Source organism: Salmo salar, chromosome ssa16 (genome assembly GCF_905237065.1).
Source record: "Salmo salar chromosome ssa16, Ssal_v3.1, whole genome shotgun sequence".
Lineage (NCBI taxonomy): Eukaryota > Metazoa > Chordata > Actinopteri > Salmoniformes > Salmonidae > Salmo > Salmo salar.
The window spans coordinates 52,224,312-52,238,683 of record NC_059457.1 but is presented as its reverse complement, the minus strand read 5'-3'; the positions used below and the strand labels follow the sequence as shown (position 1 = coordinate 52,238,683).

Sequence of the window (14,372 nt, the reverse complement as noted above, 5' to 3'; positions counted from 1 at the left end):
CAGTGAGGAACGCTGTATAAGGCCCAGTAGGCCTGTAAATAGTAGCTACAAAAAGTGATTGAAAAAGCTGCATAGATTTCATGACTAGAAGCTCATAGGACGAAAAGTCATTTTCTTTCATGTAAATTGGAATTTGCTGTTGTAAATGTTAGCAACACCTCCACCTTTGCTGGATGCGCGGGGAATATGGTCACTGGTGTAACCAGGAGCCATGTTTCAGTCAGGCCAATCACATCAAGATTATGATCAGCGATTAGTTCATTGACTATGACCGTCTTGGAAGTGAGGGATCTAACATTAATTAGCCATATTTTGAGTTGTGCGATATCACAATCTCTCTCAATAATGGCATGAATGGAGGTTTCTATTCCAGTGAGATTGCTAAAGCGAACACCGCCATGTTTAGTTTGGCCCAACCTAGAGGGCACAGACCAGTGTTGCCAACTAATTTTCAGGGTAAGTTGCTAGAGGCAGGTTGATTTGTTGCTAAAAGACGTTGTGATGTCATTGCGTGACAACGTAAAACTGCGTCATTATGTAGAATACACAATAACGTTACTCAAATTGACTGGCCATCTCGGCAAAAAATAGGATTTGACATTTGTTCAGGTACAGACTCCCTCTTTTCTATACAATTTTGATTGAGACTTGTTGATTGATATTGTATGTTCTGTTCAAGATCAAACATTCATGACCAACTATATTCATTGGGTGTCACTCACAATGCACTTTTGCAACCAGGCACGTGTGTTGTGACTGAGTGACAGAGAAAATCGTTTTTGTGTCATTTAGAGGGAAAATGCATGCATTTTAGCATTTGAGTCACTTTTCAAAAGTTCAAAATACATTTTTAAAAGTAGCTAAATTTGTTGCTAGGTGCTGTTTGACAAAAAAAGTTGCCAGGGTAGTCTGAAAAGTTGCTAAATCTATCAACAAAATTGCTAAGTTGGCATCACTGGCAGAGACATGGTCTCAATGGTGATAGTGGTGCTGACTACACGGACTGTGCTAGGAACGGTTTATATCGAATGTCTATAAGGCTAAGGCAATCTAATTAAATATACATTTGAGTTGCAAAGGCACAAGCTACATGTCCAGATATGGAATTCTGACTTTGAGTAATTTATCTTAAAATGTTAAAGTTTCCACCTACCTGAGGTTAAGTAAATGGATGGTGTCCAAAGTTTGTGCGTTTTCTTCAGCCTTCGACGATGATTTAAATATTTATAGATTAGAAAATGTGGCGCAGTAGGACTAAACATAAACAAGTTCATGGCGTTGTCAGTAACCCTGAACTAGTCTTTATTCAATGTACATTTCATAGACTTAAGGGAACCTCTTAAGTGACATGGGCATTTATGAAGTGATGCAGAACCTGAGGGTGGGAGAGAAGAGTACGGGGCTGTTTCTAGTGCTCGACTGAGAGACAATGATCTTTGCTTACTACTGTAGCTATTGCACAAATATCCATACATTTTAAGATACTAAAATACGCATTTATGGAGCCCAGAAGAAAAAGATGAACACAAGTAGAGAAATATACATTTATTGCCCTCACTCATAATGCTACATGATTGTGAGGTATCAAAATCTTTACCAAGAGACAAAGTGTCATGAATGAGAAGCCAAAAATGACTTTGTGCAAGGTTTTTAAAGTGAATATAGTTGACGCACTGATCGCCTCCCAAGGACAGCTTGACCGTGACACCTCTAACCGCTTTGAGTGAGCTACAGTAAGTTGTGCCTTCACCTACATTTGTATTAATGCAACAATATGAAAAACAGACGTTACACATAAAAGGAACCAAGAATGAGAAGATCTAACCAAACTGGCAAACAAATCCACTGCTGTTAATTTAATTACCATTTACTTTACAATCTAATTAAATATTTAATGGCCAAAATAAAGGATTCAACTGGGAACCTTGGGTTTTAGTGCAATTGGATGGACCGTCGACGTAAACATTCTCACTGTAAGTTCTTTCTATCAATGGCATTGAACCAGTATCTTTTATACATTGATTATCTGGGTCATGTTCATTAGGGCACACCGTAGCAAAATGTTTTGCAACAGAAACCAAAAAACAAGTGTTCCTTATTGGACAAGTTCAGATCTCACCACCTCCCCATTTACCAGTTTTTTTCGGTAGTTTCATGCCTACAGAAACACGACCCAGATCAGCTCATCGCGCCTGTGCCTCAAACCCAACACACGTCATCATCGTTAGACGAAGACACCCCTGAAGACAGAGAATAAACAATCTTAGGGTCTCCTCTGTTCATTCCCATGGCTGAAGCCACCAGGGGTCCCTCCTTCATTTCTACTAAGCTTTTCTCTGAGCCAAAAGACCCCGTCTTCTCCTCCTCATTGCCCTGGGGGTTGAAGGCGTTACTCAGGGATTGCAGGGCAGTGTGGAGCTCGTCCCGGGCCGCCATGACGGTCTGCACGCAGGGCAGACGGAGGTTGAAGTTGTTGGTAGCCGACCCCGTGGCGCCACTGGGGACGCTGTTGATGACCTCTTCGATAGTCTTGGACGAGGAGAAGACAGTTTCTCGGCAGGCGTCCCTGGTTTTACCTGGGCACGGAAACAACATTCTTAATATAGTAACTAACACACACACACACACAACTTACTGGTCATTTCATCTGTCTGTCTCCATCCCTGGATGATTACTGGTTGATAAAAATATATATTGCTCAAACCTATCCAGCACATACGTTGAAGTCACAATGAAATAAATACAAGGAAAATAAGGTATTTAGGTCAGTTACATCTTAGACAATGGCCTTTATGTTTTGGGGGTAATACTGAGGAAACTGTAGCCTTTTTTTCTCCTAGGCCAAACAGAGTACTTGGGAGGGAGAGAGCAGAGTGGAGCTGCCTGATGGCCTGACTGGATCAGTACCAGACTATTTGACTGAAGTGAGGAGCAAGTTTCCCCAAAGGCTCACCAGCTCCAATTTCACTCCAGTAGCGCTCAATTCACCAGCTCAGGGCATGCCCGGCCCAGCATGCATCTGTAGACTACTTGTGTACTGCTAACAGCCCCTTGCTTAAGCAACTGTCATGGAGTTCACTAAATATTTTCATAAAGAAACTGATAAAAACACACAGGTGCAAATATCAAGGTGACTTACAAAAATGAGGACCAAGAGGTAGTGCGGTAATGTAGTGTCCACAACTAAAGAATCATTGTGGAATCTGAAGAGACACGTATCCGGAAAGCATGATGGTATACTTACTACGTGCACATGCTAACGGAAAGGAACGAGGTGCGTAGCTAGCTAAGTGTGTCATTGAATAAATACTTTTTCCTTCACAAAAAAATCTGACATCTTATTTTTTTTTAAAAAGGTTTAGTTGATTTTCGTTCTATTATCTATATATAATAGGCTAACACTGATTTTGGCCCAATAGGCCTGGCATTTCCCACTTTCAAGGAGCTTTCTGTTTTGATTGTTTTTTTTGGCAAAATAACCCTAATAAAAAAACATTAGGCCTACCTACAGAAAAATAAGAAGGCTAGAATAGAAGGGTGTTTAGCATCCCGAGTGGCTCTGCAAGCGTAGAGAGGGTATTCTCCGCTGCTGGCCTGCTCTCTAGGCAACATCATATGAGAGCCTGACGCCACAGACTCTGACCAAACTCGCATTACAAAAAAAAATTGAATTAGTAAGGATTTCTTTTTTTTTTATAGACTATAATGATTTAATACAACCAAATGTTTAAAATGCTGCCAGCCTAGTTTCCCTGCCAGCTCAGTGTGTTGCGTTCACAAATGCATTTCTTTGTAGGCTATAGCCTTGAAATAATAGGCTAATAATATAGCCAAAATAATTCAATTTTTGTTCCTTCTATCTGGCTCCTGACCTATTTAGAGTGTTAAAAGGCTGTTTATGACATGTGTCCTATTTAGAGTGTTAAAAGGCTGTTTAATATGACATGTATCCTATTTACAGTGGTTATATGCTGTTTAATATGACATGTGTCCTATTTAGAGTGTTAAAAGGCTGTTTAATATGACATGTGTCCTATTTAGAGTGTTAAAAGGCTGTTTATGACATGTGTCCTATTTAGAGTGTTAAAAGGCTGTTTAATATGACATGTATCCTATTTACAGTGGTTATATGCTGTTTAATATGACATGTAGTCTATTCAGAGTGTTAAAAGGCTGTTTAATATGACATGTAGCCTATTTAGAGTGTTAAAAGGCTGTTTAATGACATGTAGCCTATTTAGAGTGTTAAAAGGCTGTTTAATGACATGTAGCCTATTTAGAGTGTTAAAAGGCTGTTTAATATGACATGTAGCCTATTTAGAGTGTTAAAAGGCTGTTTAATGACATGTATCCTATATGAAATAATGTGCGCTTCTTACATTTCACCTTTTCTTGTTTATTGAAATAATTTTCATTAAACTCCATATGGTTCGGTTTCAACACTTCAAAACTAAATGGTAGGTTCAAGTAGTCACAAAAATAGATGGGTGTTGGTTAAATTGTGATTTTAATGAATGGAGCAAATTTGGAGCGGAAGTTTTTTTTCTTCCTTTTGAGCGAGGAGCGGTTTGGAAATGACTGGAGTGAGATTTCCAACAGCTCAACTGGTTCACATACTCTGATCAGTACCAGAGAGAGAGAGAGCAGAGTGGAGCTGCCCGATGGCCAGACTGTGTGAGTACCTCGGAGGGCGAGAGAGAGAGCAGAGTGGAGCTGCCCGATGGCCAGACTGTGTGAGTACCTCGGAGGGCGAGAGAGAGAGCAGAGTGGAGCTGCCCGATGGCCAGACTGTGTGAGTACCTCGGAGGGCGAGAGAGAGAGCAGAGTGGAGCTGCCCGATGGCCAGACTGTGTGAGTACCTCGGAGGGCGAGAGAGAGAGCAGAGTGGAGCTGCCCGATGGCCAGACTGTGTGAGTACCTCGGAGGGCGAGAGAGAGAGCAGAGTGGAGCTGCCCGATGGCCAGACTGTGTGAGTACCTCGGAGGGCGAGAGAGAGAGCAGAGTGGAGCTGCCCGATGGCCAGACTGTGTGAGTACCTCGGAGGGCGAGAGAGAGAGCAGAGTGGAGCTGCCCGATGGCCAGACTGTGTGAGTACCTCGGAGGGCGAGAGAGAGAGCAGAGTGGAGCTGCCCGATGGCCAGACTGTGTGAGTACCTCGGAGGGCGAGAGAGAGAGCAGAGTGGAGCTGCCCGATGGCCAGACTGTGTGAGTACCTCGGAGGGCGAGAGAGAGAGCAGAGTGGAGCTGCCCGATGGCCAGACTGTGTGAGTACCTCGGAGGGCGAGAGAGAGAGCAGAGTGGAGCTGCCCGATGGCCAGACTGTGTGAGTACCTCGGAGGGCGAGAGAGAGAGCAGAGTGGAGCTGCCCGATGGCCAGACTGTGTGAGTACCTCGGAGGGCGAGAGAGAGAGCAGAGTGGAGCTGCCCGATGGCCAGACTGTGTGAGTACCTCGGAGGGCGAGAGAGAGAGCAGAGTGGAGCTGCCCGATGGCCAGACTGTGTGAGTACCTCGGAGGGCGAGAGAGAGAGCAGAGTGGAGCTGCCCGATGGCCAGACTGTGTGAGTACCTCGGAGGGCGAGAGAGAGAGCAGAGTGGAGCTGCCCGATGGCCAGACTGTGTGAGTACCTCGGAGGGCGAGAGAGAGAGCAGAGTGGAGCTGCCCGATGGCCAGACTGTGTGAGTACCTCGGAGGGCGAGAGAGAGAGCAGAGTGGAGCTGCCCGATGGCCAGACTGTGTGAGTACCTCGGAGGGCGAGAGAGAGAGCAGAGTGGAGCTGCCCGATGGCCAGACTGTGTGAGTACCTCGGAGGGCGAGAGAGAGAGCAGAGTGGAGCTGCCCGATGGCCAGACTGTGTGAGTACCTCGGAGGGCGAGAGAGAGAGCAGAGTGGAGCTGCCCGATGGCCAGACTGTGTGAGTACCTCGGAGGGCGAGAGAGAGAGCAGAGTGGAGCTGCCCGATGGCCAGACTGTGTGAGTACCTCGGAGGGCGAGAGAGAGAGCAGAGTGGAGCTGCCCGATGGCCAGACTGTGTGAGTACCTCGGAGGGCGAGAGAGAGAGCAGAGTGGAGCTGCCCGATGGCCAGACTGTGTGAGTACCTCGGAGGAGAGAGAGAGAGCAGAGTGGAGCTGCCCGATGGCCAGACTGTGTGAGTACCTCGGAGGGAGAGAGAGAGCAGAGTGGAGCTGCCCGATGGCCAGACTGTGTGAGTACCTCGGAGGGCGAGAGAGAGAGCAGAGTGGAGCTGCCCGATGGCCAGACTGTGTGAGTACCTCGGAGGGCGAGAGAGAGAGCAGAGTGGAGCTGCCCGATGGCCAGACTGTGTGAGTACCTCGGAGGGCGAGAGAGAGAGCAGAGTGGAGCTGCCCGATGGCCAGACTGTGTGAGTACCTCGGAGGGCGAGAGAGAGAGCAGAGTGGAGCTGCCCGATGGCCAGACTGTGTGAGTACCTCGGAGGGCGAGAGAGAGAGCAGAGTGGAGCTGCCCGATGGCCAGACTGTGTGAGTACCTCGGAGGGAGAGAGAGAGAGCAGAGTGGAGCTGCCCGATGGCCAGACTGTGTGAGTACCTCGGAGGGCGAGAGAGAGAGCAGAGTGGAGCTGCCCGATGGCCAGACTGTGTGAGTACCTCGGAGGGAGAGAGAGAGAGCAGAGTGGAGCTGCCCGATGGCCAGACTGTGTGAGTACCTCGGAGGACGAGAGAGAGAGCAGAGTGGAGCTGCCCGATGGCCAGACTGTGTGAGTACCTCGGAGGGAGAGAGAGAGAGCAGAGTGGAGCTGCCCGATGGCCAGACTGTGTGAGTACCTCGGAGGACGAGAGAGAGAGCAGAGTGGAGCTGCCCGATGGCCAGACTGTGTGAGTACCTCGGAGGGAGAGAGAGAGAGCAGAGTGGAGCTGCCCGATGGCCAGACTGTGTGAGTACCTCGGAGGGAGAGAGAGAGAGCAGAGTGGAGCTGCCCGATGGCCAGACTGTGTGAGTACCTCGGAGGACGAGAGAGAGAGCAGAGTGGAGCTGCCCGATGGCCAGACTGTGTGAGTACCTCGGAGGGAGAGAGAGAGAGCAGAGTGGAGCTGCCCGATGGTCAGACTGTGTGAGTACCTCGGAGGGCGAGAGAGAGAGCAGAGTGGAGCTGCCCGATGGCCAGACTGTGTGAGTACCTCGGAGGGAGAGAGAGAGAGCAGAGTGGAGCTGCCCGATGGCCAGACTGTGTGAGTACCTCGGAGGGAGAGAGAGAGAGCAGAGTGGAGCTGCCCGATGGCCAGACTGTGTGAGTACCTCGGAGGACGAGAGAGAGAGCAGAGTGGAGCTGCCCGATGGCCAGACTGTGTGAGTACCTCGGAGGGAGAGAGAGAGAGCAGAGTGGAGCTGCCCGATGGTCAGACTGTGTGAGTACCTCGGAGGGCGAGAGAGAGAGCAGAGTGGAGCTGCCCGATGGCCAGACTGTGTGAGTACCTCGGAGGGAGAGAGAGAGAGCAGAGTGGAGCTGCCCGATGGCCAGACTGTGTGAGTACCTCGGAGGGCGAGAGAGAGCAGAGTGGAGCTGCCCGATGGCCAGACTGTGTGAGTACCTCGGAGGGCGAGAGAGAGAGCAGAGTGGAGCTGCCCGATGGCCAGACTGTGTGAGTACCTCGGAGGGAGAGAGAGAGAGCAGAGTGGAGCTGCCCGATGGCCAGACTGTGTGAGTACCTCGGAGGACGAGAGAGAGAGCAGAGTGGAGCTGCCCGATGGCCAGACTGTGTGAGTACCTCGGAGGACGAGAGAGAGAGCAGAGTGGAGCTGCCTGATGGCCTGGTTGAGCTGGAACAGTTTGGCTGCTGTGTTCTTCACTCTGTGCAGGTGTGACGGATCAAGGTCCTCACCGCTCCTCTCCGAGCCTTCATCCCTCTCCTGTACACACACACACACACACACACACACACACACACACACCTTACAGTTGATGTTATTGGAAAATGGTGCCTTTCCAAGGGGATACAATATATTGTCCATTTAGGACAACATTTGGGCAGGCTGTCTCAGTCCCAAAGTTATTTTTATACATTATCGGGATGGAAAAACAAACGACTAAAACCAGATATATTCATGCATGTAGAAAAGATAAATGGACCTATATTTTTTTGAGAACTAACAAATCACCAAATTAAGAGAAAGACAGTCTGGGAGAATTTAAATGGTAAATTCCCAAAACATTGAATTTAGCAGTATTTATTTGTATTATGTTTGAGCAAAATAACAGCATTAGCTGTGGAAAAATGCATAGAACTGAAGGAAACTAGCCTTAAAACTGCAACATTTCTCTCTGCTCCATGAGAAAATGTTGCAGTTTTAAAGCTATAATTTGTAGAATTGCAGGAAATTGGCTTCAAAATGAAGAAAGAAAACATCTACACTGCGAAGTTGAGAGCCTCTAATTTTGTAAAAAACTTTAATAGCCGCACCAACGGGCTGACTGCGTTCATTGCCACGCTCCACGTCACGTCCCCTGCCACCTAAGACCCTTTTCGATCCAGAGAAACCTTGCACTTTAAACCATTCAATATGGAAAACACTGGAAAAAGATTATAATTAACCCATTTCCTCTGACAAACCCTTCCTCCATACACTCCAGTGGTGCAGAAACACTTGATTCCAATCAAATATAGTTTCACTGCAATGGTGCAACGACATAAAACATGTGACAATTTCAACACTTGTGTCACTGTCATGAAAACAAAAATTAAAACCATGGCTCTACCCATCTCTGGAAGAGGCCCACAGAGACTCAACATGTGTCTGGTTTTGTCCGTCCGACCCCTTTTGTTTGACAACAATTGGGGGGGGGGCATCTAGCCCGGCCGATGATCAACACTGACAAAGGCGATAGTTTGTGCACAGCAGATAACGGCAAACAAGCACGTTAAAAGGGCCGACGGATGGCGCTTCACTCAACACATCCATTGCCTGAACGACAGGCCCAACGTGAGACCGTAGCGTTAAGGCTGGCTGTAGCTTTTTAGTAGAGCGTTCCCTTTACCAGGCTGGCTGTAGCTTTTTAGTAGAGCGTTCCCTTTACCAGGCTGGCTGTAGCTTTTTAGTAGAGCGTTCCCTTTACCAGGCTGGCTGTAGCTTTTTAGTAGAGCTTCCCTTTACCAGGCTGGCTGTAGCTTTTAGTAGAGCGTTCCCTTTACCAGGCTGGCTGTAGCTTTTTAGTAGAGCGTTCCCTTTACCAGGCTGGCTGTAGCTTTTAGTAGAGCGTTCCCTTTACCAGGCTGGCTGTAGCTTTTTAGTAGAGCGTTCCCTTTACCAGGCTGGCTGTAGCTTTTTAGTAGAGCGTTCCCTTTACCAGGCTGGCTGTAGCTTTTTAGTAGAGCGTTCCCTTTACCAGGCTGGCTGTAGCTTTTTAGTAGAGCGTTCCCTTTACCAGGCTGGCTGTAGCTTTTTAGTAGAGCGTTCCCTTTACCAGGCTGGCTGTAGCTTTTTAGTAGAGCGTTCCCTTTACCAGGCTGGCTGTAGGAGGGGCTACTAATCTGAAGCGTTTAAACACGTGTCATGAAAGACTGACAGGGCTGGTTAATAAGTCTGTGATGGTTGCTCAGTGCTCACCGTCATGTGGCAGTGGATGTAACTCTGGAGAGCGCAGGACAGGTCGAGCGTCTTCGACTTGAGGCTCTGCAAAACCTGTCAGAAACACAGGCCATATGGTATCTTGTTGGAAGACGAATGGTTGATAACAGAGAAAAATAGGTGTTCTAAAGAAACAATATTGCAATGATATTCCGGATAATCTCCTATGCAAGTCATTATTGCCACTCATGGCTTTAATTTAAAAAAAAAATGTAACATTACATTTCATTGATGATCCCTCTCAAAAGTATATCAAAACAACTCCTATAGATAAATGGTGACTAAGTACCGGAGTCCTGGGGTAGGTCAGCTGAGCATCGCTTAGCATCTCCTTGGAGATCGTCAGGCCCTCCTCCAGGAGAGAGTGCACCCCTTTACAGGTCCCCTCCAACAGAGACAGGACCACAGACCGCTGGGGGGGAAAGAGAGAGGGAAAAGAGAGGGGGGGGGAGAGAGAACCTTTAACAAAAAGGATCTTGAACAACCGACTAAGCCTAGTGTTCATAGAGTCAGTAGACCTAGTGTTCATAGAGTCAGTAGACCTAGTGTTCATAGAGTCAGTAGGCCTAGTGTTCATAGAGTCAGTAGGCCTAGTGTTCATAGAGTCAGTAGGCCTAGTGTTCATAGAGTCAGTAGGCCTAGTGTTCATAGAGTCAGTAGGCCTAGTGTTCATAGAGTCAGTAGGCCTAGTGTTCATAGAGTCAGTAGACCTAGTGTTCATAGAGTCAGTAGACCTAGTGTTCATAGAGTCAGTAGGCCTAGTGTTCATAGAGTCAGTAGGCCTAGTGTTCATAGAGTCAGTAGGCCTAGTGTTCATAGAGTCAGTAGGCCTAGTGTTCATAGAGTCAGTAGGCCTAGTGTTCATAGAGTCAGTAGACCTAGTGTTCATAGAGTCAGTAGACCTAGTGTTCATAGAGTCAGTAGGCCTAGTGTTCATAGAGTCAGTAGGCCTAGTGTTCATAGAGTCAGTAGGCCTAGTGTTCATAGAGTCAGTAGGCCTAGTGTTCATAGAGTCAGTAGGCCTAGTGTTCATAGAGTCAGTAGGCCTAGTGTTCATAGAGTCAGTAGGCCTAGTGTTCATAGAGTCAGTAGACCTAGTGTTCATAGAGTCAGTAGACCTAGTGTTCATAGAGTCAGTAGGCCTAGTGTTCATAGAGTCAGTAGGCCTAGTGTTCATAGAGTCAGTAGGCCTAGTGTTCATAGAGTCAGTAGGCCTAGTGTTCATAGAGTCAGTAGACCTAGTGTTCATAGAGTCAGTAGGCCTAGTGTTCATAGAGTCAGTAGACCTAGTGTTCATAGAGTCAGTAGGCCTAGTGTTCATAGAGTCAGTAGGCCTAGTGTTCATAGAGTCAGTAGGCCTAGTGTTCATAGAGTCAGTAGGCCTAGTGTTCATAGAGTCAGTAGACCTAGTGTTCATAGAGTCAGTAGGCCTAGTGTTCAGAGTCAGTAGGCCTAGTGTTCAGAGTCAGTAGGCCTAGTGTTCATAGAGTCAGTAGGCCTAGTGTTCATAGAGTCAGTAGGCCTAGTGTTCATAGAGTCAGTAGGCCTAGTGTTCATAGAGTCAGTAGGCCTAGTGTTCATAGAGTCAGTAGGCCTAGTGTTCATAGAGTCAGTAGGCCTAGTGTTCATAGAGTCAGTAGGCCTAGTGTTCATAGAGTCAGTAGGCCTAGTGTTCATAGAGTCAGTAGACCTAGTGTTCATAGAGTCAGTAGACCTAGTGTTCATAGAGTCAGTAGACCTAGTGTTCATAGAGTCAGTAGGCCTAGTGTTCATAGAGTCAGTAGGCCTAGTGTTCATAGAGTCAGTAGGCCTAGTGTTCATAGAGTCAGTAGGCCTAGTGTTCATAGAGTCAGTAGGCCTAGTGTTCATAGAGTCAGTAGGCCTAGTGTTCATAGAGTCAGTAGGCCTAGTGTTCATAGAGTCAGTAGACCTAGTGTTCATAGAGTCAGTAGACCTAGTGTTCATAGAGTCAGTAGACCTAGTGTTCATAGAGTCAGTAGACCTAGTGTTCATAGAGTCAGTAGGCCTAGTGTTCATAGAGTCAGTAGGCCTAGTGTTCATAGAGTCAGTAGGCCTAGTGTTCATAGAGTCAGTAGGCCTAGTGTTCATAGAGTCAGTAGGCCTAGTGTTCATAGAGTCAGTAGACCTAGTGTTCATAGAGTCAGTAGGCCTAGTGTTCATAGAGTCAGTAGGCCTAGTGTTCATAGAGTCAGTAGACCTAGTGTTCATAGAGTCAGTAGGCCTAGTGTTCAGAGTCAGTAGGCCTAGTGTTCAGAGTCAGTAGGCCTAGTGTTCATAGAGTCAGTAGGCCTAGTGTTCATAGAGTCAGTAGGCCTAGTGTTCATAGAGTCAGTAGGCCTAGTGTTCATAGAGTCAGTAGGCCTAGTGTTCATAGAGTCAGTAGGCCTAGTGTTCATAGAGTCAGTAGACCTAGTGTTCATAGAGTCAGTAGGCCTAGTGTTCATAGAGTCAGTAGGCCTAGTGTTCAGAGTCAGTAGGCCTAGTGTTCATAGAGTCAGTAGGCCTAGTGTTCATAGAGTCAGTAGGCCTAGTGTTCAGAGTCAGTAGGCCTAGTGTTCATAGAGTCAGTAGGCCTAGTGTTCATAGAGTCAGTAGACCTAGTGTTCGTAGAGTCAGTAGACCTAGTGTTCGTAGAGTCAGTAGGCCTAGTGTTCGTAGAGTCAGTAGGCCTAGTGTTCGTAGAGTCAGTAGACCTAGTGTTCATAGAGTCAGTAGGCCTAGTGTTCATAGAGTCAGTAGGCCTAGTGTTCATAGAGTCAGTAGGCCTAGTGTTCATAGAGTCAGTAGGCCTAGTGTTCATAGAGTCAGTAGGCCTAGTGTTCATAGAGTCAGTAGGCCTAGTGTTCATAGTCAGTAGGCCTAGTGTTCATAGAGTCAGTAGGCCTAGTGTTCATAGAGTCAGTAGGCCTAGTGTTCATAGAGTCAGTATGCCTAGTGTTCATAGAGTCAGTAGACCTAGTGTTCATAGAGTCAGTATGCCTAGTGTTCATAGAGTCAGTAGGCCTAGTGTTCATAGAGTCAGTAGGCCTAGTGTTCATAGTCAGTAGGCCTAGTGTTCATAGAGTCAGTAGGCCTAGTGTTCATAGAGTCAGTAGAATTAGTGTTCATAGAGTCAGTAGACCTAGTGTTCAGAGTCAGTAGGCCTAGTGTTCAGAGTCAGTAGGCCTAGTGACTATCTTGAAAGCTTTTCTGGCCCATTCTAGCCTCTACGAGCAATTTGGAGGGCGGTATCAGCATGAAACCAGAACCTTTGACCCTCCACAAACTAATGAGGTAGAGCACCCAGGCATCTATATACAACAACACACTCGCCGGACAGTTTATTAGGTACACCCATCTAGTACTTCGGGGCATTCTACAAGGTGTTGGAAACGTTCCACGGGGATATAAGTCCATTCTGACTCGATGGCATCACGCAGCTGCTGCAGATTGGACTGCGGTACAGTCATGCTGTGAACAGCCCATTTCATCTCATCCCAAACATGCTCTATTAGGTAGAGGTCTGGGGACTGACCAGGCCGCGCTCAAGTAAACTGAACTCGCTGTCATGTTCCAGGCGTTTTTCTTCCACTCCTCAATTGTCCAGTGTTGGTGATGGCGTGCCCACTGGACGCCGCTTCTTCTTCTTGTTTTTATCTGATAGGAGTGGAACCCGGTGTGGTCGTCTGCTGCAATAGCCCATCCGTGACGAGGTTCGACCAGTTGTGTTTCCCGAGGTGCCGTTCTGCACACCACTGTTGTACTGCGCCGTCTTTTTGTGGCCCTCCCTCCCTCCTAGCTTGCACGATTCTTGCCATTCTTCTTCGACCTCTCATCAACGAGCTGTTTTTCCCCCCCACAGGACTGCTGCTGGCTGGATGTTTTTCCACACCATTCTCCCAGGACACTGGGAGCCCAGGAGGGCGTCCGTTTCTGAGATACTGGATCTGGTACGATGGCGATCATACCACACTCAAAGTCACTTAGGTCACTCGTTTTGCCCATTCTAACGTTTAATAGAACAGTAACTGAATGTCTTGATGCCTGTCTGCCTGCTTTATATAGAAAACCACGTAACTCACCGTCTGTTGGACAGATCCTTTTTGGTGAACGGGGTGGTGTACCTAATAATCTGAGATTTACACACAATTTTTTTGGTTATTTCCTGCTATTCCCACCAAAACAGCAGTCTTCACGGCCAGTATTTTTTCCACCACCTCATTTTCAATCATTATGAAAAGGCAGTATATGGTGTGTGAGTGAGCGTGAGAGGGTGAGCGCGAGAGAGACCGATGTGGTGTGGTATCGTAGTGTTACCTTGCCCGTGGCCTCGGCCCACAGCTCGGTCACGTGGAGCTGGGTCCCGGTCAACGCCGCCAGGTGGCTGATGACCTGCAGGGCCGAGTCCAGACACTGACCACTCTTCCTGTGGGCCTCGTTCACCATGGACGAGATCTCAGAGTCACAGCCCTGGGGACCACACGGGAAATGGACATTAAATAAACAATTGGTTAATGAATTAAAACTGTCTTTTTATTTTAATGTATTTGTGAATGTGAAGCCATATTATATTGGGGAGAGGGTGGAGAAGGTTAAAAAATATGTTTAGTGCTGGTACTAGATAGGAATTTTGTATATATTTATTTGACTCAAGGTTGAGAATTCCCCTATGCTCATACATTTCCATACGAGCAGTGAAACAGCTCAAAGCTAAAACCTGTCAATCACAGATGTGAATTTTGATAGAGCCAGTAAGGTGTCAAACTGAC

At 47.2% G+C, this 14,372-nt stretch overlaps 1 protein-coding gene across 4 annotated transcripts in view; it reads right to left on the bottom strand.

Moving 5' to 3' along the window:
- Positions 1 to 1,530: 1,530 nt before the first annotated feature.
- LOC106574164 (kinesin-like protein KIF14) overlaps positions 1,531 to 14,372 on the bottom strand; it is a 30,463-nt gene continuing 17,621 nt past the window's right edge. Inside the window, exons 25-29 of one of the 4 annotated variants that reach the window (XM_014149828.2) lie at positions 13,921 to 14,073; positions 9,893 to 10,015; positions 9,583 to 9,657; positions 7,746 to 7,887; positions 1,531 to 2,576 (exon numbers count right to left, since the gene is read on the bottom strand). In XM_014149828.2, the coding sequence (XP_014005303.2) occupies positions 2,200 to 2,576; positions 7,746 to 7,887; positions 9,583 to 9,657; positions 9,893 to 10,015; positions 13,921 to 14,073 (870 nt within the window). In that variant the 3' untranslated portion in view covers positions 1,531 to 2,199. Of the gene's footprint in view, positions 2,577 to 4,249; positions 7,888 to 9,582; positions 9,658 to 9,892; positions 10,016 to 13,920; positions 14,074 to 14,372 lie in introns of those variants that run through there. The other 3 variants (XM_014149831.2, XM_014149827.2, XM_045697407.1) reach the window with 3 other exon arrangements.